General features: G+C 38.6%; 1 protein-coding gene and 1 long non-coding RNA gene across 14 annotated transcripts in view; one reads left to right on the top strand and one right to left on the bottom strand.

The window, feature by feature from the left end:
• Positions 1-26,176, bottom strand: part of CCDC141 (coiled-coil domain containing 141) — a 205,280-nt gene that overhangs the window by 45,064 nt on the left and 134,040 nt on the right. For all 5 annotated transcript variants that reach the window (XM_081814059.1, XM_081814054.1, XM_081814055.1 and 2 more), the window contains exons 11-19: positions 24,059-24,200; positions 22,192-22,311; positions 20,245-20,436; positions 14,308-14,487; positions 9,461-9,640; positions 8,746-8,871; positions 5,360-5,548; positions 4,114-4,293; positions 2,197-2,346 (exon numbers count right to left, since the gene is read on the bottom strand). In XM_081814059.1, the coding sequence (XP_081670185.1) occupies positions 2,197-2,346; positions 4,114-4,293; positions 5,360-5,548; positions 8,746-8,871; positions 9,461-9,640; positions 14,308-14,487; positions 20,245-20,436; positions 22,192-22,311; positions 24,059-24,200 (1,459 nt within the window). The remainder of the gene's footprint in view (positions 1-2,196; positions 2,347-4,113; positions 4,294-5,359; positions 5,549-8,745; positions 8,872-9,460; positions 9,641-14,307; positions 14,488-20,244; positions 20,437-22,191; positions 22,312-24,058; positions 24,201-26,176) is intronic.
• LOC145720512 (uncharacterized) overlaps positions 587-26,176 on the top strand; it is a 106,748-nt gene continuing 81,158 nt past the window's right edge. For 8 of the 9 annotated variants that reach the window (XR_014143505.1, XR_014143506.1, XR_014143500.1 and 5 more), the window contains exons 1-2: positions 587-844; positions 2,503-2,621. This is a non-coding gene — a long non-coding RNA (uncharacterized LOC145720512). Of the gene's footprint in view, positions 845-2,502; positions 2,622-22,990; positions 23,123-26,176 lie in introns of those variants that run through there. The other variant, XR_014143503.1, reaches the window with a different exon arrangement.

Genomic DNA, 26,176 nt, shown 5'->3' with positions numbered 1-26,176 from the left:
CATATTGCTTTCAATTTTTTATAATGTTTTAAGTACCTATGCCAAATATTAATAATGACAATATAATAAAAATGTCTAGGTGTATAAATATTATCACCACTTGGCATCTACCCATCTGCACTCTGATATTCACAATACAAACTAGAGTGTACATATATTTATTTCACTAAAGTGTGCTAAAAATATTCCTTCTGATTATCTTCCCATTAGGCTTGTGGTTGGAAAGTCCAGGGTGTGGATGCTACACTGTGACATGCCTACTGAATTTCTACAAAAAGGAAAGGAGAAAAGGACCAAAGATTTTCAAAGAGCCTTTAAATATGAAATTGTAACTTATATCAAAGATTAGTTGGATATGAAGTAGAAGCAAGTGGGAAGACTAGTTCTCTTAATGTTTAAGGTCATGTTAAAGTGATATCCGATTCCTAAATCAAACCCACATGTATCTGGTTGCTCATGGTACAGACAATCCTTGGGCGTGCCGACTGTGACTACAAGGGACATCTGTCATCTCAGCTAGCTGGCTCCCAGCAGAGGCTCATCACGAGGCAACCTGTAAATAGAACCACTGTGGGAAAGGCCTGAATAGGGAGACCCAGCTCCATAAAAGCCACAGCGCATCAGGAAGATGGAAACCGAGCTATAGGGAGCTGGGAGTAACCCTTAGCCTCCTCCGCTTGTGGTTTCGGTTAGTATAGAGCTGTGCATCCCTGCAGTGAGAGAGATTTTTGGCAAAACAAAAGTTTACCAAAGAAGAAGAAGGAAGAAGAAGAGGAGGGGGAGGGATTAGAGAGGAGGAGAAGGAGGAGGAGGAAGGGAAGAAAGAAGATAACTTTGGGGAAAGGTAGGAAAAAAATTGTTTGCAAGCCTGCAAATCTAAATGTTATAGCCTTGGGGAGAATAATGTTTTCTTTAATAAGACCTGAATGAACTATTGTTAGCTGAAACTGGAAGAGGCCATAGAGGGTAGGCTACACTCTGGGTTTAACCTCGAATGAATCTCTAGCCCAGAATGCATCCCTGGAACATGGACTCTGAGCAGCAACTCTACAGTCCTGCGGCACATAGCTAAAATGAAAGTCGTCGTTGATGTTCCTGTTTCTCTCCTGGGATCCACATGGCCTCTCCTGTTCTCTGCCCCTCTCACTTTCCTTCCAGCCCTGCTCCCTTCCTGCACCTGCGCATGGTCTAGAAAAGTGTGGCCTGCAGGAAGGAGCACTTCAGAGCTAGACCACCATTCAAGTTTAGTTACTCATACTTGAGTCCGTGAGCTAATGTTGTCTGATATTTGATACTTGCTGGGCCCAGATTATGTAAATAATTGGGCATATACTAAATGTTTGAGAAGGTTTACCACTTCCTTTTCTTCCACCCATTTTTGTAATGGACTTGAGACTGATGGACTCGAAACATTTTGCTCTAAATGGAGATAAGTCTGGCATTACAGTACTCTCTATCCTGCTGTCAATTCTCAGTCAAAAGTCAGGTTCTATATTTTCCATACTGATCTATGTTTTCTCCCCAGAATAAGTTTATTTAAATGGGAAGTTTAACTAGGGGAGGGTTACTGTGGCTTGCTACATGTTTGGGGGCTGGGGTTTAGATAGAATTGAGGGAGAGTAGGTGGAATTATGTGTTTGTGAGCAGGTGCATGGATGTAGAGGATGACTTTCATCTGTTATTCCTTTTTCTCTAGAAGTTGTTTTGCCAGGAAGCCACTCCATTTGAGTAAATATGAAACCAGCCACTTGACTTTCGTGATAATACTTTGTAGCCACTGAGGCAAAGAGCCTGCTCCCCTGGCCCTTGGCACCCCCTTCACTGTGAGTCAATGGTACTTAAATAGAATCTCAGCAATTCGGAGCTGGCTTCATGGGGACAGCATCACACTTTCTGCCCTAATGGGCTATATCCACTCAAGCAAGCAATTGCTGTACAGGCTTGAGTGGGGGGAAAGAAAGCAAATAAAACACCACAATAGTGTATTCTAGGCTTTTCTATGCATTGACAACATACTGACTTGGGTGCTGGAAATTTACTCAAACTTTCAGAGCCCTGAGACCGTGCTTGGTGGATGAAAGGTCAAGGTGGAATAAAAGGTTTCCTGATTGTGGGTGCACACGTACAGACAAGAGACATGTGCTTTAGGTTCAGAGCAGCTTTTGACAATGTCGGTTCTCACCCCTGCCACCCCACCTCGTTTATCTTGTCCCTTGAGGTGCAGTACTCCAAGCTGCAGGTCAGGGTCCGTTCATACTCCTGGGCTTTGGCACGCCAGTTCACATGGTCCCCCTCAAGGATGTCCAGCTGCTGCTGCAGGTTCTTTGCAGAAATGTTAGAGCAGTTCTGAAAATGAAAGAGAAGAGAAAGTGACAAAGGAGTGGGTGAAACAGCAATGAGACGAACGTGCTATTTACCTGCGTTATGAAACTTATAAAGGACATTAAAAAAACAGTTCCTGGCTTACCTTACCTTAAGCATATTTGAATGTAATGATTTCAGAAAGAAGCCAGACACCAGCATGTTGGGGAAGGCAAACCATTGCAACTCTAGTCTTGAAACTACAGTTTTGAAGATTGGCTCATCACACCCAACTCTTCAGAGACGCCGTTTATTATAAGGTATAATTTTTACTTCAAAAGGCATAAAATATGCATTGGAAACATTCAGCTTCTGCACTATAATTTTCCTGTCAACTTGAACTTAACCTCAAGTTCATTATGCAAGTGCGCCAATCTGTGCTCAACACAGAAGGCTGCTGAGGCCAAGGCCAGATGAGGGCTGGAGAACAATTTATAGTATTATTTGTGCAGAGTGACACATCTTACTTTTTTCTTTCTTTTTAAAATAAATTTATCAATAAAATAAAACTCTTTAAAAAGAAAACTCCTTCTTGGTAAAAACCAATTCTATAAACAGTGACAGATATTTTGTATTTCTATGTCTTTCAGTTAAAAAATTTAAAAAAAAAACACTTTAGGTTCATTGCATTCCATATCATTTAGTGGAGATCTTAAATGAACTTTAAAGTAAAATTGGCCATTATTATTTTATTTATGTTATACATATTGGATAGAATAAACAATCTTTTCTTCCCTCAAATTGGGAATTTGGAGGATTTTTTTTTTTTTAAATCAGAGTCCAATGTGTTATTTATAAAATTATGATCTGGAAATATTTTCTTCTTTTTTAGGCTCCTTTGTTAAGGTCAGGCCAGTGGCATAAAGCAGATCCAGTAATGAGTACGCAAGCCTTTGGTGAAGCCAGGAAGCTCCTTCTTTATGGGCTTTTATGGATAGAGCAGCTTCTCTGGGCCTCAGATCCTTCTTTTATAAAATGAGTGTCCTGGGCTAGATCATCTCTAGGATACCTTCCAGATCCAAAATGCTAAAGCAGCATAGGTCCAATCAAAATATAACCTGAGCCACATGAATAATTAAAAATTCTCCAGTAGCCATATTAAAAAGTAAAAAAGAAACAGGTGCAACTCATTTTCATAATATAGTTTGTTCAACCAAATATCATCATTTTAACATGTAAACAAATGTAAAAAATATTAATACAGCTTTTTATACTACGTCTTTGAAATCTAGCGTGTATTTCACACTTACAAGCACTTCTTAATTGTTGCTAAACTTCTATCAGAAATACTTGATCTGTATTCAAATTTCATAGTTTATAGTTTAAAATGTAGATTCACATATCCAAGCTGTTCCCAACGTACTTAAAAGTTTTTCCATAATTACAGTGAGTGTCAGTTTTAAATTTTAAATTAATTAAAAATAAATAAAAGTTAGTTCTTTAGTTGCATTAGGCACATTTCAAATGCGAAAACCTGACTGCCATCCATATTAGACAACACAGCTCTACAATTCTACATTTTAATTAGCATGAGAATAGATGTATTAAACAAGACTTCTATAAACAGATTTTTCTCCTTAAAAGTCTTTTCTTTTGTTATAGGTGGTAGAGATTCACCACAAATAACTATCCCAATGGTTTAATGTATTTTTAAATTTAACATATACTAGGCAATCTGCCTGGTTTCTTTGATATTATATCCCAACTCTCAGCTTTAGTTAGGTGTGAGTGATGGTGTTCTAAGTTGCTTACAGGCCGTAGCACAGATGAGATGACATCCACTCCCAGGGAAAGGACCAGTTCATGGAGATGATCAATATGTGCTTGCTTTTCCTGTGAGCGACTGAGGTGAACCTGGGCTTTGTGGGCATCATCCAGATCCTTTGGCTCTTCTAAAAGCTCCATTTCCCTTGATTTATTGAGATGACCCAGCTGGAATTTAGGACATTAATAATTAACATGGATTTCCTATTTTTTATGAAGATAGATTTTTTTTAAAAGCCCACTTGCTATAACCAATTTTACTACCTGGTCAAAATGCTGCCAAGCCCATCTATAATTATTAGTGTCATAGACCAAAAAAATGTTACAGTGCTTCAAATTGATAGGGTAAAATTGAGGGATTAACATTGTCAATTCTATTAAAAAAGAAAACACTCTTTTTGGTCAGAGTTTAAAACCTTTGCAAGATTTAGATTTGTGATCTGAGTAAATTCAGAGGCTATTTTAAAGGGATATTGATAGATGTCCATTTTCTGTTAATAGAAGCTAATAACTATAAAGCTCTATTGAGCACTCCATATTGTCAGTTAATTGAGATACAAAAAAAACTAAAAAGAATTTGTTTTCTTCCCTCGAAGAGCTTACACTTGAGTTGAGGGGAAGAAGTAATTTAGAATCAAGATGCTAGGGGCGTCTGCGTGTCTTAGTCAGTCAAGAGTTTGCCTTTGGCTCAGGTCATGATCCCAGAGTCCTGTGATCAAGCCCCACATCAGGCTCCCTGTTTAGCAGGGAGTCTGCTTCTCCATCTCCCTCTCCCCCTACTCTTGCTCTCTCTCTCTCAATCTTTCTCTCAAATAAATAAATAAAATCTTAAAAAAAAGAATCAAGGTGCTAAAAATGACAAATGTGTGAAATAAACAATTAAAGTTCTGGAAATTTAGAAGAGAGACAAAACATTCCAAGTGACATAGGTTTGTTGGAAGCAGGGGCAGGGTTTAAATAGTAGAGGGGAGAGAAAAGGATCTGTCAGGTAATGGCGCCTGAGAGTCCAGGCTTGGAGTTAGGAATGTGTGCACTATCTTTGAGGGACAAAGAAGAGCTCAGTTTGGCTGGATCATAAGGGAGGATAGAGGCATAGTGAGAAAAAAGTTAAAGGCCAGATTGTGGAAAGCTCCTAATACCAGAATAAAAAATTTGGCCTTTTTTACACAATAATTTATTTTTAACTTTATAGTTTAAAACTGAGGGTCTTCCAGGTATCCGTGACAAGTCTTACCTTTTCCTTGACTTGGTGGAATTGGACCACCTTGTACAGGATATCCTCATAATCTTGGATTCTCTCTTTCTGTGTTTGATGGAGATGAATAAGCCCCTTTAGTTGTTGAGACTTCTCTTTCATAGGGGCTCCTTTGCCACTTAACTCTTCTGATTCTTTTATAATGTACTGGACTTCATCATTCAGTTGCTAAAAAGTTAAAAGCAATAAAAATATCCAGCTTTTAGGGAGCTTTTTACTTTATAACTGACTATAGGAAGACCTAAATCACAAATCATTCTCTCATTTGTTAACAATTATTTATTGTCAGCCCCACCCCATCCCTGCAAATCCAAGCTTTGTGCTTGATGTTAAGGATACATTATTCTATCCCCAACTTCTCAGAAATTAAAAAAAAAAAATTATCAACAATACAAAAAAACCTGTTTCAAAGCCAGCTGGTAAACTACAAAGTTACCTATTTCTGTGGCACACCAAATACTCCAGTTATCTGTTAACTGAATGTATTTTAGATATTCTGTGAAGCCATGACCATCTCTGATATTTAATACAGACTAGAATCAGGCAGTGTGGTAAAAACACCAGAGAAGGCAAGTCTAAAAATATATTGGGGGAACTATTTGTCCTCTAGCGTAACAGAGTGGTCTGAGTGAACTACCAGCTGAGCCATGTGGTAGATATGCTGCTTTAAAAATGGTCATCCCATAATCCACCAGGGCTCCTGGGTGGCTCAGTTGGTTAAGCGACTGCTTTCAGCTCAGGTCATGATCCCGGAGTCCTGGGATTGAGTCCCACATCGGGCTCCCGGCTCAGCAGGGAGCCTGCTTCTCCCTCTGACCCTCTTCCCTCTCATGCTGTTTCTCTCTCTCTTTCAAATAAATAAATAAATAAATAAATAAAATCTTTTAAAAAAATGGTCATCCCAGAATCCACAAATAGCCACCATATGTAGGGAGGGATAAAGCAGCTTCCTTTTTACCCAGCACTGCTCAGAGATCCCTTATAGGAATCCAGATTCTGGGATAGAACTTGCAAAGGGTGGACAACTCAAAGAGGAAGTCACTATAACATCAGGGATGGATCTTCTTCTATCAAGGAGAAAAGTAATGGAAATGATTTAGGCAAAGGAAATAATTTGCAGAAGAGTAACAGAAAGGTCTTCAAGTTGAAATCAAGCATGGGGACATCAAATACATGCACGTCACAGTGACAGAACTAACAAAGCTTGGAAATGGCCCCTGACTTCGAGGGATTTACACACTCACGCATGTGCAGGGGCATGTGCACGCATGTAAACATGAAATGCAAATAGGCATATATAACACAGGGTATATCAAAGTACCTAACACGTAGGGTAGTTGAATTTTCTAAGATTTTACAAGAACTCATTCACCATGGGCTACAATGGTGTGTTTTTGTGCGGGGGGCTGGTTATCCATGATATCAGTTTTATTTTAAAGAATCTAAAATAGATATTCCTTAAAGGAATCTTCCATTTTCTGATTCGGCATTCTTTAAGGCCAACACTTAGGAAGTTGTGACCAACAGAAACGCAGATAGCTTGACTTTGCAGCAAAGAACAAGAAGCCAGGCAGGAGGACAGCATGACCAGCAATCACTTTTGGCAGCTGTATCAGGTTTAGGAGCCGCAGGAGGTTGAGGGTATGGAATGCATTCAGAGTCAGGGCCTGGGAACATGACTCATGGTTTTATCTCATCTCCTGAGGGCTCTCTGAGAGGGAGAACAGGGAGAGCACAGCAAGATTCCTGGGAGGCTGTTGGGAACCTGGGGTGCCAGTGGGCGGGGACAGTGACATCATAGTGGCAATTTCAGGGACAAAGGGCAGGAGGGCCTCTGTGTCAGAGCTTGCCCATCCTTGCTCTCAGATGTCTTCATCTAAAATGTGTCTATACCTCTTAGGGAAATAATTAGAGTCAATATATGTGATAAATACATTAATAAGGAAATAATTTAACATAAATTAAAATAATCTAAGATAAGAATATATTAAGGACATTTTGTGGCCTGAATGTTTGTGTCTCATCAAATACAGAACAGTGCAGAACAACAGTAAGAAAAATGTCTTTTTAAAGTGGAGTTTTAGACAAGCAATGTTTTTGTTTAAAAAAAAAAAAGTAATTCACCCGTCTGTGAAAATTAATTAGGTAAACCTCAACTGAACAGTTTCATTTTGTTTTGTGTTGTCTTTTAACATCTTTATTTTGAAATAATCATAGATTCAAAGAAAATTACAAAGAATTGTACAGGGAGGGGCGCCTGGGTGGCTCAGTCATTAAGCGTCTGCTTTCAGCTCAGGTCATGATCCCAGGGTCCTGGGGTGGAGCCTCGCATCGGGCTCCCTGCTGGGCGGGAAGCCTGCTTCTCCCTCTCCCACTCCCCCTGCTTGTGTTCTCTCTCTTGCTGTGTCTCTCTCTGTCAAATAAATAAATAAAATCTTAAAAAAAAAAAAAAGAATTGTACAGGGAAGTTCCATGCTCCTTTTCTCCAGTCTTCTCTTCCCCAAAGTTAACATCTTGTACAACAAGATAAAACCCAGGAAGTTGACATTCGTACAATCCACAGAGTTGTTTTGGATTTCTCCAATTACACATGCACTTGTGTGTGTGTCTGTGTGTCTGTGTATATGTGTAGTCCTATGCAATTTTATCACATGTGTAGCTTAATGTAACCACAACCACAATCAAGATAAGGGATTATTCAATCACCACATGGCTCCCTTTATAATGATTTCCTCCCCTATCCATCCCTAACTCTGACACCAGTAATCTGTTCTCCATCTCTCAAGTTTTGTTGTTTCAAGAACATTATATAAATGAATCACACAATAAACAACATTAGGGATTGGCTGTTTTCATTCAGCCAATTCCCTTGAGATTCATCCAGGCTGTTGTGTATATCAATCATTCATGCCTTTTATTGCTGTGTAGTATTCCATGACATGGCTGTTTAGTTTAATCATTAAACATTCCCTGTTGAAGGACATCTTGGGTAGTTACTAGTTTGGGGCTATTTTGAATAAAGCTGCTATAAACATTTGTGTACATAGTATTTAGTACATAAGTTTTCATTTCTCTGAGATAAATGCCCAAGAGTACAACTGCTAAGTCATATGGCAATCCATTTTATGTTTTGTTTATTTTTTAATTTTATTATGTTATGTTAGTCACCATGCAGTAAATCATTAGTTTTTGATGTAGTGTTCCATGATTCATTGTTTGTGTATAACACCCAGTGCTCCATGCAATAAGCGCCCTCTTTAATACCCATCACCGGGCTAACCCATCCCCCCACCCCCTTCCCCTCTGAAAGACTCAGTTTTTTATTTTTTTCCCGTTCACCCAAGTCTATCAGTCTGTTTCTTCACCTGGAGCTGAGGCTTCATTTCGTTCCATTTTTTCTGTAGACCTAAAATGGTCTGGAGGCTCCCTCCAAGGTCAAGAGCAGACACAGGCATAAGTGCTTCCTGAAGAAGTTGTAAGTTGTAAGTAGTCTGAAATAAACATTAGATAGTCATGAGTTTGTTTTCTTTGATACCACCAGCAAATATGTAACGACCATTCCAGCGATGACTAGTATGTCATCGAACTTTTCCATCCCTATGAAAACACTCACTACCTCAAGTGAGTTCGAGGTTTTAAATCACCAGTGAACAAAAGTGCAGGCCCTGAGTTTCCTTTACTTGGTTCTGGTTTTATTGTGGTAAAATATACATAACAAAATTTACCATTCTAACTAATTGTTAACTGTGCAGTTTGGTGGAATTAGGACATTCACATTAGTGTGTACCCACCGCCACCATCTACCTCCAAAACTTTTTATCATCCCAAACTAAACTCTGTACCCATTTACCAGTAACTCCCATCCCTTCTCCCCTCAGCCCCGGTAACCTCTATTCTGCTTTCTCTCTTTATGAACTTGACTCTTGGTACCTCATGTAAGTGGGATCATACAACATTTACCCTTCTGTGACTGGCTTATTTCACTTAGCATCATGTTTTAAAGTCTCTTCTATGCTACAGCATATGTCAGAATTTCATTCGTTTTTAAGACTTAATAATATCCACTGCATGTTCCTGTACCTTTCTAAGTTGTTCTTTGAATGCTCCCCACTGCTGTTTCACAGGCTTGCTTGCAATGGCTTTAAGTTGCCATGTCATCCGAAGGTGGCTGAGTTCTTCTCTTTCTGCCTTCTGGCTTTCCATAGTGTTCTCCATAAAGTGCACTTCACTTTTCGCATTTAATATTTCATCCCTTTTTGCCTGTTAAATTAATAATCCATATAATGGCTTTTCTTTCCCAAGAGACACAACATTTTTGCATACACTATTTTAGGAAGCAAACACCTGATCATAGCCAATGCAGGGCACGGTTCTGATATCAGGACAAGTCTGGAATGCTTGTGTGAAGGCACAGTGGGGCTCTCAGAACCTATATTCTATGCTTGGACACCAGGTCCTGAGTTCTTCAAAACCTCAGTGGTGTTTGAGTCCCAACCCTCGCACCCCTGGCCAGGGTCTGGTTATTTCCTAGGGCTTAAGGGGTGATAGAATGAGCACCAGGAACCAGAAATGTTGAAGTCAAGATTATTTTAATGCATAAGTTTTGAAGTGTAGTCCACCTTTAATTTTAACACACTCATTAGAATGTGTCAAAATCTTAGTATCAGGAATATGAGGGGTCTGTTTTTCTCTTTAAACTATCCCATTGTATATACTATGATTATTTTAAATTTTTCTTGTGAACTGTGCTTGAAGTTACTCCCTTTTGTGAGAACTGAAATGTATACGTCTACATATCTCTATATTTGTATCTCTTTTATGCACTAGAATCACAATATCTAAATGCAGAGCCCTTTTCCCAACTTCTATATGTTCTGGTTGACTGATCGGAAAACCTTTAAACACTGTTTTTAAACAAGGGGAAATTCAATTGGAGGCAGAAGGATAAGAGAAGTAAAGAGTAAGACCTAGTGTTTTTTTTATGTTTGCACATACAAAATGTGATATTTGAATATTTGGTTGACAAAACAATGGTTTTTACTTTGATGGCCAGCCTTTCTCAATAAATCATTAAATTTCTAAGGAGCAAATATGCATGGTTGTCTATAATTGCAATTACAGCTAGGTATCTAAAAGTCAAGGGATCTTTTAAACTGTAGTCAGAAGATAGTGTCATAAATATGCAACAATATTTTAAAACTCCATCTTATTTTTAAATTATTTTAAAGGACATCAATATTTCATATTTATATTTTTATATCAATTTAGACATAATAAAGTACTGATTAATTACAAAAGAATATAATTGCAGGTCCTAAATGAGATTTCCTCCCATGAATTTGGGGGTTCAGAAATAAAATGATATATGCTGCAATTATGGTTAACAAGATTCTAATATATCATAAAAGATACTAGACAACTTCAGCAAAACCCATTGCAAATAATATATTTTTTTACCTATGCTATAAAGTTAGGGTATCTTTCACATACTATTAAGTAACTATTAATTAAAATATAACATATAATTTAATGTAAACTTGGAAATTGCAGCATATCAGTGTCAAGCAAAATCCACAGGGCATGATTCGAGTGAGGTCTGGAAAAGGGAGAGCACAGTAGTATTTGTTGCTGTCTAGCTAGCAGGATTCAAGAAGAGTGATGATGCACTTGGCAGACTTAAAATTTTGACCACTCAGGAATATTAAATAATTTGTCCAAGGTCTAGTTAGTAAACACAATACTCACCCTACTTCTGTGTAGGGGCATGGAAAAATTTGTCATAATCTTATCTAATAGGGTACTAAATTACCCATTTTCCGTTTGAATTCAGGCACAGTTAATGGTGTGTTTTGTTTTCTAGATACGTTGATAACAGGAAGGCAGTAACCTGGATAGCATCTTTGATATTCACCACTATAAATTAGTAAATTGACACTTTCATCAAGATGTCTGCCAGATTTCTCACCTAAATCAATTTCTCTGATCTTGATGATTTTTTTTTAGATGAACTGAAAATTTTTCAGTTTCAAGCTTGAAAAGATGAGCCACAGCAACCTAATCAAGAGCAGGACACTCAGTGGAAAATGCCAGTTGGCCTTCCCTTTTAACAACAAAACTGGTTACCACATTTCAACAATAATGTTTGTTTAAAAGCCTAATGGCCCAAAAAATATGAAGAGGATTAAAAATGTGTTTTACTTGCTTTACCAATAATTTCTTATCTCAGCATGTCACTGAACCATTAAAGTTAACTATTAGGTGGATCTTAATTCTTATCAATAAGGAGGAATTTATTATATGAAAGTGGTAAGGACCTCGGGGTAAAGCATGTGTTTTATACATAATGCCTGAGATTTGATAGATTTGATTCATGGGTCCTGCCAACACAGGACTACATGATTGGAAACCAAGAGAAAAGTAGACAACAGAAACAACTCCAGGCCCAGATATTGGAATTAGCCAACAAACACTTTAAAATATCCATGATTAATATGGTCAAGAAAGTACAGGAGAGATGGAGAGAGGACAAGAGAGAGAATTTCACTGGCAATTGAAATCTAATAAAAAAAGATCCAACTGGAAATTTCAGAACTGGAAAATAAATTTCTGAAATGAAGTTAGTAATAAAAAGGATAGACATAAAAATGTAGTTTGCAAATATTTGAATTCCATTGTGAATACAAATTAGAGAAGTACACAATCAAGAGACTGAGTAAAAATGTAAAAGATGATAGATAATACGTGTTCTAAATGTTCCAAATGAAAAATAACTTAATTAGTTTTTACAATAAAGCACTTGTATAACATAAGAACATGGGCAAATTGCTTAGCAAGTTTTCTCTGATGCTTAAGAATAGCATTAGATAAATTAGCACTATTTAATACTTATTTTGTTTCCTCATAGATTTAATAAGAATAGTCTTCAAACAGTAAAAGTGGAGAGAGTACATAAAGAGAAAATTGCACATGCAACCAATGAATTATTGAACACTACATCAAAAACTAATGATGTACTATATGTTGGCTAACGGAACATAATAATAAAAAAAAATCACACAAAAAAAGAGAAAATTGTAGCTCAAAGTGATGAGAATAGTTATAGAACCTAACTCTTCCAAATGAATTCAGACTCCAGACTGAGACTCATCACATTTCAGAGTACTGGGAAAATTGCAGATGTCAGTTATCTTTGCAAATCGACAGAAAATAAGAGAAGGGCCAGAAAGTTAGAGAAAGGAAAATGCCCTGATTTTCACAAGGGGGAAAAGGATGGTCTACATCATTTACAGATTGGTAAGCCTTACACTGAAAATCAGTGCAATAAGTTTATCATGGATCAAGTAGTTTGTGAGAACTTTGGAAAGAATTCCTCGATCACAAGGAGTCAACCTGATTTATGCCAAATTATACTTACGTAATTGATAGGATAATTGGTAGGTAGGCACTCTTTTGTTCTATCTCGCTCACGACAGACTTAGGAAAAAAGTTGTGAATTAGTGGTTGAAATGAAGTACTATTGGAAGTGTCCATGACCGTTTAATAAACGGGTTAATCAAGTGATGGCTTAATGGATTGGGAAGTCGACTTGCCCCTAGACACTTTTATTAAAAATCTACTTGCAGCCACAGAAGGGCTACTTATAAAATGTATAGAATTAAATTCAGAAAAGAGAGCAGATTCAGAATTATTTTAACAAGATGGAATCATGGGTAAAGACTAACAAAATGACATTAAATAGGAATAAATATAAAGGCCTGCATTTGTATGTAAAAGATAAATGCCTGACCAATATAAGATGGGAGAGAAGTAGCTTGGTAGGAATTGCAATGAAAATGTAAGGGGAGTTTTATTTGATCACAAGCCTAATATGAGCCAGCAAAGTGAAATTATTGCTAAAAATGTTAGCATAATCTTAGGTCTCCTTAGTAAAGGATGAAGTCCACTTTCTTGTACTTTGTGTTGAAGTTGGACCTCACTTTTTGGTTACATTTTATGAATGATTTTGACAAACCATAGAAAATTCTGGGAGGGAGAATTAGGATGGAAAGAGAAACGAAGCTATCTCATAAATGATAGAAAGGATTTCTATGTGGTTAGCTACTGGAAAAACCCAGATTAGACATAGCAACTATTTTCAGTGTTTGAAGGACTTTCATGTGTGAGAAGAATGAAATATGAACACTTTTTCCCCCTGTGTAGCTACAGAGGGTTAGAAAGAGATATGAAGCCAGATTTGGCTTAACATTAAAAAAAAAAAAAAAGGTTTCTAGTAGCTGGAATTTTGTAACAACAAAATGAGCAGTTTCATTAGGAAGATACTTGAGGTATTAAAGGAGAGGTGGATTAGCCATTTTTTTAAAACTCTGTAGAGAACTTTATATGGGTCATGGGTTGATATAAAAATTCTAGTATTTTACAGATACAACTCGACAACTAAAATTTTGAAGTACATTTCTAAATATAATGGAGTTTTACTATGAAAAGATCTGCTATGGTAAGAAATTCTTCAAAATGATGATTCACCCTAGATGTTGTCTTTAACCCCTGGAAAGTTTGTAAGGACCTTTTTGCACGCTGTCAAAATAATACAACTTCCGGATGGACTTCTACTGAGGTCTCTATGTAATAATGGCAATGTTGTATTTGAATTATAGTCACTCTTTCTTCTTAATAGTTAAAATAGCCTTCACTAGAAATGAATAGGAGGTCTAAGACCAAATAAGCATATAAATGCTCAGTTTTAGGACTGTTCTGGGTTGAATAAAGCTAAAAAAAAAAATAAAAAATAACAAAAAAAATAATAAAACCAAAAACAACTTCCTAAACCAGCAAGGCTGATTAGCAGACAGATGGACTTTTGAATTTATGGTTTTGACTTTGACAAGGTATCCTTGCAGAAGGTGTAACACATTTAATGTCATTCTTACCATATTTATTAAATTAAGGAACTCAAGCCCTAGGTCTTGAGTTAAAAAACTCCTCTTCAAAAATAGCTGCCATTGCTTCTCAGCTGAGTCAGATCGATGCTTGGCTTCAGCATCATCCTCTTCCTTCTGCAGGATTTCAGTTTGGTAAAACTCCTTTAGGCTCTGACACTGCTCCTGTACCTAAAAGAAAAAGAAAAAAAAAAGGAGAGTATAAATGAAAATTAAGAACACTTAAAAACATTTTTAAAGAAAAATAGCAGTAGATTCTAGTAAAAACCTATGTAAAAATTAAACAGAAACTACATTTCAGAATTCTTTAAGTTATTATTGAATATTGTCAATTACTGAAAAGACACGAAAATCCATTTAGGTTGTTGACAGATAAGACTACCCCTCAGTAGCAAATTAAGCTGACAAGTTTGTTACCCATAAGACCTAGTTACCATAGCCAAAACCATATTTATGTATTACATATGTGCATGTTTTGCAACTAGGGACAATTTGTGTCAAAGACCAGTGTGGGTCCCTTTAAAGCCGAGTTTTATAATTCAGAAGGAAGATACATACACACGTGCATGCACACACACACACACACACACACAACCAGGGAATACAAATCAGAAGGAAAGAAATGTAAGCCAGTGAAAAATTATTTATAATTATTAATCACAATTTCCTTCTAATCAGTGATAAACCAGAATAAAAAAGTACAAACAATTACCAATTTTCTGTGCAAGTATTAATATTAAGCTGCCTCCATAGGCTTATCTTACTGAGGTACATTACTTCGCCTGCCTAAAACTATATTTTCTCATTTGCTAACCAATGCTAGCAGTACTAGATTATTTTAAATCACTCTTTGATCAGAGCTTATATAAAATCAAATGTGCCTGTAGAACTATAGATTAATATGTAATTGGGTAATGTAGAAATAGAAAAATTCTGACACAAGCTTTTATGCATTTTGAGTAATATTTAATGGCCAATAGAACAAGACTCGAAGAGCTCATAACTACCAAAAGCAATCTAAACAAGGTGAGAAATTTCAGGCAATGGTTAGTCACCATATTTTAAAGATATTAACATCATTCATCATTTAAATGAACTTAATAGGTGGGCCTGCAAATGGTGCTCAGAAACAGAAGTTCTATCCTCATTTCCCATTTTACATTTATTCATGCTTCTGTTTTGCTGATGCTTGTTTCCTCAGCCTAGAATGAGCTTTCCTTAATTTTCTACTTATCCTTCATGAACTAGTGAAATGGCTACCTCCTCCATGGAGGCTCCTAAGTTTCCCTGGTAAGAATTAAGGATTGGGGCGCCTGGGTGGCTCAGCTGGTTAAGTGACTGCCTTCGGCTCAGGTCATGATCCCGGGGTCCCGGGATCGAGTCCCACATCAGGCTCCCGGCTCGGCGGGAAGCCTGTTTCTCCCTTTCCCACTCCCCCTGTTTGTGTTCCCTCTCTCGCTGTCTCTCTCTCTGTCAAATAAATAAGTAGAGTCTTTGAAAAAAAAAAAAGAATTAAGGATTCATTCCCTTGGGTTCCCAAAGATAGTTCTGGGAGAAAGAGAACCATAAGCAAATTATCGTTAACACAAAGACAAGTATACACACAATGTTATGGGCCCACTGAGGAGGGACCACCAACTCTACATGGAATAAATAGGGAAGAACTACCCAAAGGAAGTGACCTTTGACCTGTGTCTTTCAGAATTATCCAGGGTAAGAGGCAGTAGAAGGGGATCCCAGACGGAAGGGTTAACAAGTGTGAAGGCACAAGTGTGAAAACACTGGCTGGTTCAGAGTGCCATAAAAGATCTTAGTGTGAGTGAAGTTCAGGTTGCATGAGCTGAGTGGTTAAGAAAGAAGCTAGAGGAATCACGGTGCTGGATAAAGCAGCCAGCAGGTTTCAACTTGTTTTCTACTCTAACCAACATGATGTGACAGATTCTCATTAGTTTGAAACAACTGATAGCTGTCACAATGGTTCAGAATCAGCATAACTATCAGCACTTCTATGGGGCTGTATGCTACAGGCTGGGATGTCAATTTGATGGGCTGTCGGTTATATGCAACTCTCAAAACATAAATTTTAATTCATCCTCCTTTTCCATGGCTCAAAGAAACTTGAATGCAAGTGAGAATGATGCCATTTATGGGAATTCCCTTGAATCTGTACTAGTTTATGCTTTAAGGGAATTAATGATAAACTTCAATACTTCATCCATTTTTTCTTTTTTTTTTTAAATTTTATTATGTTATGTTAATCACCATATGTTATGTTAATCACATCATTAGTTTTTGATGTAGTGTTCCATGATTTTGTTTGTGTATAACACCCAGTGCTCCATGCAGAACGTGCCCTCTTTAATACCCATCACCCATTTTTAGTAAAAGTTATTTATAATTTGAAAAAAAAAGTTATTTATAATTTGTTTCACAAATTACATTTGTCATATTACCTGAATGTCAAGAGGTAACATGATCAGATTTGCTTTAGAATGACCATTTTTTGAAAGGAGTGAAGCGGATAATTACAGGAAGCAGAACAGGCAGAAGACAACTTCTTTAAGCTGAGCAAGAGATGGTGAGGGCTTGAACTGAGGAAGTGATGGTTCAGGTGGAGGGGAAGGGGAATTCAGAAATCTTTTAGGTTGTCCCTATAGATAAACAAGGGATAGCATGGCCTTCAATACAAGAAAAGACCAAAGGGAGGAGGCTAGGGATTAAACTTCAGCTGTGACATTTACTAGCTGTTTGATCTTGGATACCCTAACTTCTTAGAGTCTCAGTTTTCCTTATTTGTAAAAGAGGAATAATAGTAACTAAACATAGAGGTGTTATAAGGATTAAACGAAGTCAGGAATGAGGACGCCTAGGTGGCTCAGTTGGTTACACATCTGCCTTCGGCTCAGGTCATGATCCCAGGGTCCTGGGATTGAGACCCCCTCAGCCTCCCTGGAGTCTGCTTCTCCGTCCCCCCTCTACCCCTCCCCCCCCGCTTGTGCTCTCTCTCTCACTTTCGAATAAGTGAATAAAATCTTTAAGTAAATAAATGAAATCAGGAATGAAAAGAATGGGGCTCGTACAAAACAAGTGCTCATTGAGAGAGGTCTTGGAAAAGACTTTGAAGCTTCTACATGGGACTTCTGAAAACTGATGGGGTCATTAATCCAATGCCAAGCCACAGAAGAAAAACACGTTTGAAAAACAGATAACTGGTTGTGTTTTGTTGAGCTTTACAAGCCTACAGGATATATAGGGAATTAGTATGATTGGAAGTTGAAAGCATTGGTCTGGGGCTTGGAAGAGAGGGGGCTGAGGAACCATTTTTGAGTTATTAGTGTATTAAAACCGCAGGCAGGGATGTGATTTTGTATAGAAAGTGTATAGTATGTCCAAAAGAGAGCACAGGTAAGAGCTCCATGACTCACCACACTTCAGAAACAGCAAACTAAATGAGGAAAAAGGAGAAGGAACAGATAAAGAAGTAGACAAGATGATGCCACTTAAGTTGATATCCAAATAAGGTAAATCTACAGAGACAGAAAGCATTTCCGTGCTTGCCTGAGGCTGGAGGATGGAAGCCAGGATTGACTAAAAGTATGCAGCAGGCCCCTATTTGGGGTGATGGAAATATACTAACACTGGAGTGTAGCGATGCCTGCACAGCTCTATAAATATACTAAAAATCCTCACACTCTAAAACAGGGGAATTTTATCCTATGTAAATTGTACTTCAACAAATCTGCCTTTTAAAAAGTCACAGGAGGTGAGAGCGAGAGAGTTAAATGTGCCAGAGAGATTAACGGGGATGAGGACTGAAAATACAGCATCTCATTTGTCAACTAGCAAGTAGCTTATCAGGACAATGTCATTGGAGGGAAAGGGTGGTAAATGGCAGGACTGAAGAGGGAATACACTAGAGGCAGCGGGGCGAGGCTTGGGGAGGACAGGCAGGCAGAGGCGAGAAGTGTCATCTTCCCGTTCAGAGAGCGCAGGCGCGAAGGGAAGGACAATTACAGAGTGGCAGCCTTGGTGAGGGTAACACCATCGGCCATGGCTGTAGACCCACAAGAAGGAAGCAACAGAAAAAGCAGATTTGAACAAGTGGAGGATGGATCTAGCTGAAGCTTGATTCTGAAGGGCATAGGCGCGTGCAGGGAAGGACTGACGGCTGATTCATGTTGGGCACAAACAGAGGCTTCACGTTATTGGCAACTGGGGGAATGCCATGTGTCAATAGGTTTGAAGTCGAAGGAGGCCAAGGATTTTTTGTCATATGTGTCAGTCACATACAAGGAAAGGGCCTTGGTTGAGATTTAGGGATGGAAACTGGGGTAAGATGTTTGAGAATCACTACTGAATGGGCGCCAACAAGGGAGTGTACGGGGACCCCGGCGGAGGCAGCCACCCATACATTGTAACAGTGCCAATCAGCACAACCGTATGATTTTCCATAGAGTGTCTGAAAGCTGAGTAAACGGAGGGTTGGTTTGGCCTGGTATTGGGAATTGGCAGGGAGAGTCAGGGTGGACGGCAGGGTGATGACAGGATGGAGAGTGGGCTGGAAATGAATAACCAGGAGCTGGTGAGGAAAGAAGGAGAGCCCGAGGGGGTTGGAGGGTGACAGACTGAGAGCACCGCCAACATGAGAAGGACAGAAGGCTCCACCAGGGAGCAAAACAGATTTAGTGAACGCAGGGAGGGTGGAAAGATGTGAGGTCCTTCTGAGAAAGTGTTTCTTGCAAAGCTAAGGTCCAGCCCTAGAGAGGCTCTTGGTCCCAAAGGCCAGAACCGGCCATGGAAGTAGATGCTGAAGTAGAAGCCAAGCAGGTGCATTTTTGGCAATGAAGACACAGAAAACAGCATTTCTTTGTACCTTCTCCACCATTTCAAGTTCCGAATAAAAATGTTCAACAGGATAATCCTGTCAATTGCAATACCTTTCCCAAACCATAAGGGTTCAGGGCTAAGAAAAACTAAATAAAAGTTTAGGTGACAAAAGGTGGAGTAAAGACATGGAATGGGGCAGTGGTTACCTGAGATTTGCTGGGACTGGGCATGGCCTTCTTCCTGAGGGGTGAGAATTCAGAACATTACAGAATGAGAGCTGACAGAGGAGATGTGCTCAGGCAGGACGCTGGTGGGCTGGGGGTGGGGGCGGACCGGTGACAGTGGGAGGGTGGGGGTGAGAAAAATTCAAGCATGCTCCCTAACTTTGGTTGGCTTTACCCCAGAGTGGACCGTGTAGGCTCTACCTCCCGCTAGGCCAGTGCCCGCCTCCCTGAGAGTGGCAGAGTGTGCGTGCTCCTAGGTGGCACCCTAGCCCTTTTCCATTACTGATACCATCTCCCAGAGACTGGGACCTCTGAGAGATGGAACCGTAGTCTGCGGGAGGGAATTTCACAGATTCTCTAGTATGACCCTGTCAAAATAGTGCCTCAGAAGAAGCTCTCCGAGGTAAACTTGTTATAGGATTAACATAACAATAAAAAATTTTTAAAAAAAGGCATCAAACAAGACAGATCTGAGACGACCCAAAAGCCCATAATTTCTGATTCTGTGTATGCATTTTAAATGAATCGAAGTAATTGTTGAGTATTCAAAGAGATCCATGGTGGAAGATGACTTATTTTTAAATAATTTTGTTCTCTGTTTAGGATATTATAAATGCTTGTAGGCCACAGTAAAAAGCGTTCCAACACAACCACCTTGCTTATTTGTATCTACACCCAACACTTGCATTATTTTTTAGGAGAACAACCTACTCTTTGAGTTCTTGTATGGTGCCTTGGAGAATAAAGGGCCAGTAAGTGAGTACACGCATGGGAGTGGAGGATACGGGACAACCCAGCAGGGCTTCTACCCCCAGAGAAAGCAGGAAGAAGGGCAGAGTCCACTTTGCTGAAGAAGGTCCACACGTGGGCACCATACCTCTTCTGAGGACTTTAGAAATGCCACATAAGTTTGCAGGACTTGTGACCTGGAGCCGATGCTTTGGCCAAGTATTTTTAATTCTTCCTCTAGCCATTTAGCTTTAGAAGAAAGCAATGCCACTTCATCAGGTTCAAATTCATTTTTCTCTGTCATAAGTTTTGCAGCTGCTTCTAATTCATGTGCTGTCTCCTATGAAAGCAAAGCACAGTGGGTCAGAAGCTGACAGGGGAATCATGAACATTCACATTTCATTACCTTCTGTACATCCATCTATTACAATTATTAATTGAACTTGTACCAGAACTCTCCTCAATGAAAAAAAGGCATAACTTTCAAACTTTAAAAAAAAAAAAAGTAATCTTAAAATGAAAACCATCTCAAATTATTCTCTCACTCTACCAGCTCTGCTTTTCATTTGGAGCATTCTATTTGTGTGTGTGTGTGTGTGTGTGTGTGTGTGTGTGTGTCACAAAGAGAAGAAAGTCTGTTTGGTATGAAAAGTTATAAAACAAAATGGCAGAAATGTTTTGAGTAATTTATTTAACAATTATACATGAGGATTGCTTTTTGAAATTTAATAATTTAATAATTTAATAATTTGGGAAATTTAATAATAGCTCTAGCAAATTCTTAAACTAATTTATAATTTATATATATATTATAATAATACAAGAGATGGCAAGTTTATAGAAATTGTTTACTCCTTGTTTAATTTATAAAAAATGACATGTCACTTATGTAGTCTTACTTAAATCTCTATCTAGAAAGGTTTTTGAACAAGGGTAGGGGAAATGTTATATATGAAATCTAAGTAGCCCACAGGGTTGCTCTTCTGGGTCTTCTTTTGAGTGTACTTCCTGGCAGGTAAAATCTCACAGAGAACGGAGAAGCCAGTATGGTAGGCATTACATCTGCAACTGCCACAGAAAGAGCCATGTAAAATTTTATGTGAGACTGAACTAGGAATCAAGCAAAAATGAAAGAAAAAAGCTTCACTGTCATTTGCAGCAAGAAGGAATTGCTTCCCTGCTTGTATTTAATATGCTTCCCAAGTACTCCACTGAATGAAGCTAATTTTCATTTCCAAGTGTTGCTTCCAGATAGCACTCTGGGTAGGAGGAAGCAGGGGAGTTTCTCCCTGTGCCATTTCCTCCCTTCTTCTACAATTCTTAAAATATAATAGTGAAATTGAATTTAGACATATGTTTTATTTTAAACATTTGAAATAATGAGTTAAAAAAATTCCATTTAAAAACATCGGTGTGTCTGTGAGTTCCCAAACATGAAGGAGGTCTTCTGGCTGAGAACCGATGGAATAACAAGGCCATTGCCTACTGACTTGGGTGAGCTGGGAGAGCTGCTAGACTCACCTTTCTAAACATCTGCTGCGCCGGCTGGGACTCAGTGCAGAGGTGGAGCTACTAGCAGGAATATTTGAACCTAAGTCCCAGGGGGAAAGGGGTGAGGAGGAGCCAGAGGAGGGTATTTTCTGTCCCTGAACGTTGGGCTTGCAGCAAGATCGTGTTTTTTATTTGCTTCCTGGAATCCTGCATTAATGCATATTGCTTCTGGGAATTTTCTTTCGTAACTTACTCTAGCAGAAAATCACAAATAGTCTTAGAGAAACACTCTCCCTGCGTCCTGTGGCATCCCAAAAGGAGTTGCTAACATCTCCCAGGCAAGGAAAAGGGGCCAGATGAGTGTTTAATACCAGGTTACAAAGTTTCAGTGAACTCAAAGTTCAGTGAACACCCTAATAAATGCACATATAAGTATAAATAATTTAGATACACATAATAGAAGTTTTAAGTCATTATTTACCACAATATTAATTTAGAATTGCAACCCTCAAGAGAGCTAGCATTAAGTTTTATAGCCACTGAATATAAAGAAAAGAAGTCATATTTACAAAATCATAACCACAATAATTCCTATTTAATTTACCTTAGCTTCCATATCTAGTTCCAAGTATTTACTCAAAATCTTCCCTGATTCAGAAAGGCTGGAACCGACATCCATTGCACTGGAAAGTACTGGACTGATTTTCTGAATTGACATTTCCACCTTTAGCAATAAAGAATATATTGCAGTCTTAGTAATATGTACTTGCATACATGTCTGCATATGTATAGAAAAGATAAATACTACTCTCTCTATTCCCATTGTACTTTAAATGGATATACCAATTTCCAACTAAAAATAGTTTTAAATATTTTAGAATGTCATGTTAAAATTAATAATGTTGCTCTTCATATGAGGTAATGCTACTGACCCACCACATACCCAGGGTATATGTTTAAAGACATATATTTATTAACAGACATATATTTTATTAACAGCAATGAGATATAAACAATCATCCACATCTTCTAAGAACTTATCACCTATATTACCTAGAAAAGATAATGCACTTGCTAACACATCAGCAGAGATGAATTTATCTGATTAATTAACTCATAATCATCCACTGTAAGTTGAAGGGGGCCCACTAAAGGCACATCTTGAAGTAAAGGTCCAAAGCTGGGTATTAAATCACCCTGGAGGTTGCTACATTTAGGAGCCCTGGGGCAGTACCAAACCCTGTACATGTGACTGTAAAACACAGGGGCCCACGTGGGCCATGTAATTGATGAATGTGGGGGACTATGATTTGATTTTTAGTACACACGAATCAATGGGAAAGTATTCTTTAAAGGGTTCTATAACATCCAAGTTACATTCTTCATCTTCTGGCTCTCACCAGGGCCCATACCTCCCACAGACAAGTTGGCTCTGAATTGGCAGTAAGACAAGGAGCAACAGTTGTCTGAGTTCCTACTGTGTTGTCCACCACCACCAAATTAGCTTGAGTCTCAAGCTCCAGGGAATGTGGCTCTGCAGCTGCTGCCATATTTGGATTCTCCCTGGACCCAGGCATCGGAACAAGTCTCAGATTCCCAAGTTTCGGGATCAATAACAGGTGGGAGGGCAATGTGGATAGAGACGTGGTTATTTAATGTCCTCTCCCGTGAAGTCTACTAATTCTACTTGTTTAAGTCAGGCATATGAGTCCACTGTATCAGATGAAGACATCGTTGAAAATCTGAGACCCAGCGGGGGCATCAAGTTTCATTAGCATTAATGTCCCTGAGCTAGTTTTCGCTGTACATCCCAGCTACAGATAAGCAATTTTTTATTTAGCCAAACAGCAGCTGCCTGGTTTTATTCCTCTTTGAAAACAGGAAATAAATTTCTCCTGTACCGAGTCATTGTATCCACTCTGCAGAAAAAGGATTTTCACATGTATGTTTTTATTTGGAATGACCACGTCCTTTGTGCTGACCTGCTTCAATAAAGTATGATAATGACAACTTTTCCCTGGAAATCCCTAAAACATCACTTTTGGTATTTATGTGCCGTCCTCATGTTGTATGATACCATGTTAACTGAAATGTGTACATATTGGAACCAGGCACAGGCCCACATAAAACAAGGACACTGTCCCAATATGCACACGGTTCAGTTCTATGCAGAGCAAGAACTACATTTGTGTGTACGTGTTCAGGGCTGGCTGGTGTGGCGGGGAGGATTACACAGCAAGTTTCAGCAACCTGGGAGAGGAATGGTTGCTGAGCAGTAGTGAACTATAACTCTATGCTGCTCAATGATAAAACCCAATGTGGAACCTAAGGGAAGCCAAAGGAGATGTGCCACCATCCTCCCACCATGCCCCACGCTGCAGGTGCGGTACCCAGTATCACCTTGTCTAGTATCACCAAGGAAGGAGCTGTATCTAAGTAGTAGCCGACGGAGGGCACATTTAAGAGACTACCTTCTTGAGGTGGCCCTCCACCGAGGCAGTTAATTGCTGTTTCTTAAGAGCAAATTCTTTGTGCGCTGAACACTGTTGGGTCAGTTGGTCCACTCGCCTCTCAATGCATCCCATCATCTCGCGGACTCCAGTTACCCGAGAGCTGAATGGAACAAGTCAGCTGTTAGTTCACCCCGCCCTGATAGGGAAGCCCCAGGAACAGGGAACATTCAAAGTGGGTCTGCTCTTTCATGATAGGGATGAGTCGATAAAAGTTATCAAGCTTCAGGCTTTAGGATAACAGAAGTTAAGTAACATTAAATTATGTTCCCTTGTTTAAATCAGTCAGTCCTGCGGGAAAAGATGAGTTATGGGTTTTTGCAAAATGGTCTAGTCTTTTTTTCTAAAGGTTTACTTTTTAATATTTCTCTAAGATACTTTGAGAACCCTATGGCAAAAAGCACAGTATGTTTGCCAAGAGTTTTTCCTGGGGGTGTGATTCAAAAGCTTCATTTATCTAAAGATGCTCTTTGAATAGAAATGGGGATCAGCCAGTTAACAAACCATTTACTAATCCAATAGGGTAAAACATTTATGTAACACTAAGTTCCTTGTTCTCGATGATGACGGATGCTCAAGGCTATATTCATTAAGTGAAAACCAAGTTATCACCAACAATTAGGAATCTAATGTACTTGTTCATAAAAAAAGAGACTGAGTCTCACATTGTCATTTTTCACCTCTCATGAGAAAGAGAAAAGTGACATGAAAGCTCATAAAACACACATGCCTTTAGAACAACAAATGACCTTAGAGTCAGATCCCATTTGCTCTGGCCTAAAGATAAATTAGCAAGTTTCCTACCCATGTCCAATGTAGGCCCACCAGCCATGCAAGACAATGAAGGGAGGTTGCTGGTGGAACGAGCACCTTTTAATTTGTCCACCTACCCCTAAGACAGAGCCTCTCCTACTACATAAGAAATTGAAGCCTTCAATTTTGTGTCAGTCATTTCCTTCAAATACTAATAAAGATTAACGTGATAACTCTGAAATTTAATTACCCAAAGTTAAAAAAGATCTTGGAGTGAGGTACAGATTTCATTAATTTTACCTCAAATAATTAATTTATGACTCTGTAAAAACGAATTTAATTAGTAATGAAATGAGGGCAAGATCTCATATGACTGAGAGGTACAGTAACTTCACAGGAATGACAATAAAGCTGCCAAAGGGGTGAGAGTTCATCAGGCAGCTTGAGAATCCTGTCGGATGTGTGTCCTGTGGGTACCACTGGGGCCCCAGAGATGCTTAACCGGGGAGAGAAAATGAAACCACTGTGAGGAATCTTACTCCTGACACATAATGTTCCACAGATGCTACACTTACAACAATTAGTTTTGCATTTTAATAGCTCAGGGATGGTGAAAAGTATAATCAAGAAATCAGGAGGGTTTTATAGAAATAATTCTAGTGATACTTAAGTCTACAAATTTTGTAAATAAAAGCAGTGTATTGGTAATACCAATCGTATTTTGGTTAGGTTTTAGACTTTGGGACATGATATACTAAAAAAGCACTTAAAAGCCCAGTTGTCCTATGTATTATAAGTTCCAAGTTCTCTGTAGAATATGCAAATCTGGAATGAGAAAGACCAGTAACAAAGAAAAGTGAAGTAGCTGCAATGTGGAAAGAAGATACAGAGAACAGTTAGTGAAAGTAAACATTTTCTAAAAACAATGAGCGCTACTGTGGCAAGGCAGCATTTTTAATGTTTTAAATAGTCTCTTTTCTAATTCTCATTACTACCCTATCATCTGGGTGTAATTGTTATCTCCATTTTGTAGATGAGCAAACTGAGGAACGAAAGGCTCAGTAACTTGCCCAGGTCACCATTATTAAGTGGCAGAGCCAGGATTTGAACCTGTTCATCTGATCTCAGAGTCCACACTCTTGACACATGATGGGATGGGAAGGTATTCGTCCTCTAAGATTTCACCTTCACTCGAGTTGACTGTTAATGGAAACAGGATTAGCCTGACTGGCATGTTCTTTTTTTTTTTTTTTTATTCTTATGTTAATCCCCATACATTACATCATTAGTTTTAGATGAAGTGTTCCATGATTCATTGTTTGTGCA

Source organism: Leptonychotes weddellii, chromosome 3 (assembly GCF_054177405.1).
Source record: "Leptonychotes weddellii isolate Sample4059 chromosome 3, ASM5417740v2, whole genome shotgun sequence".
Classification (NCBI taxonomy): Eukaryota; Metazoa; Chordata; class Mammalia; order Carnivora; family Phocidae; genus Leptonychotes; species Leptonychotes weddellii.
Note: the sequence above shows the minus strand (reverse complement) of the source record. Positions and strands in the feature narration are given on the sequence as shown.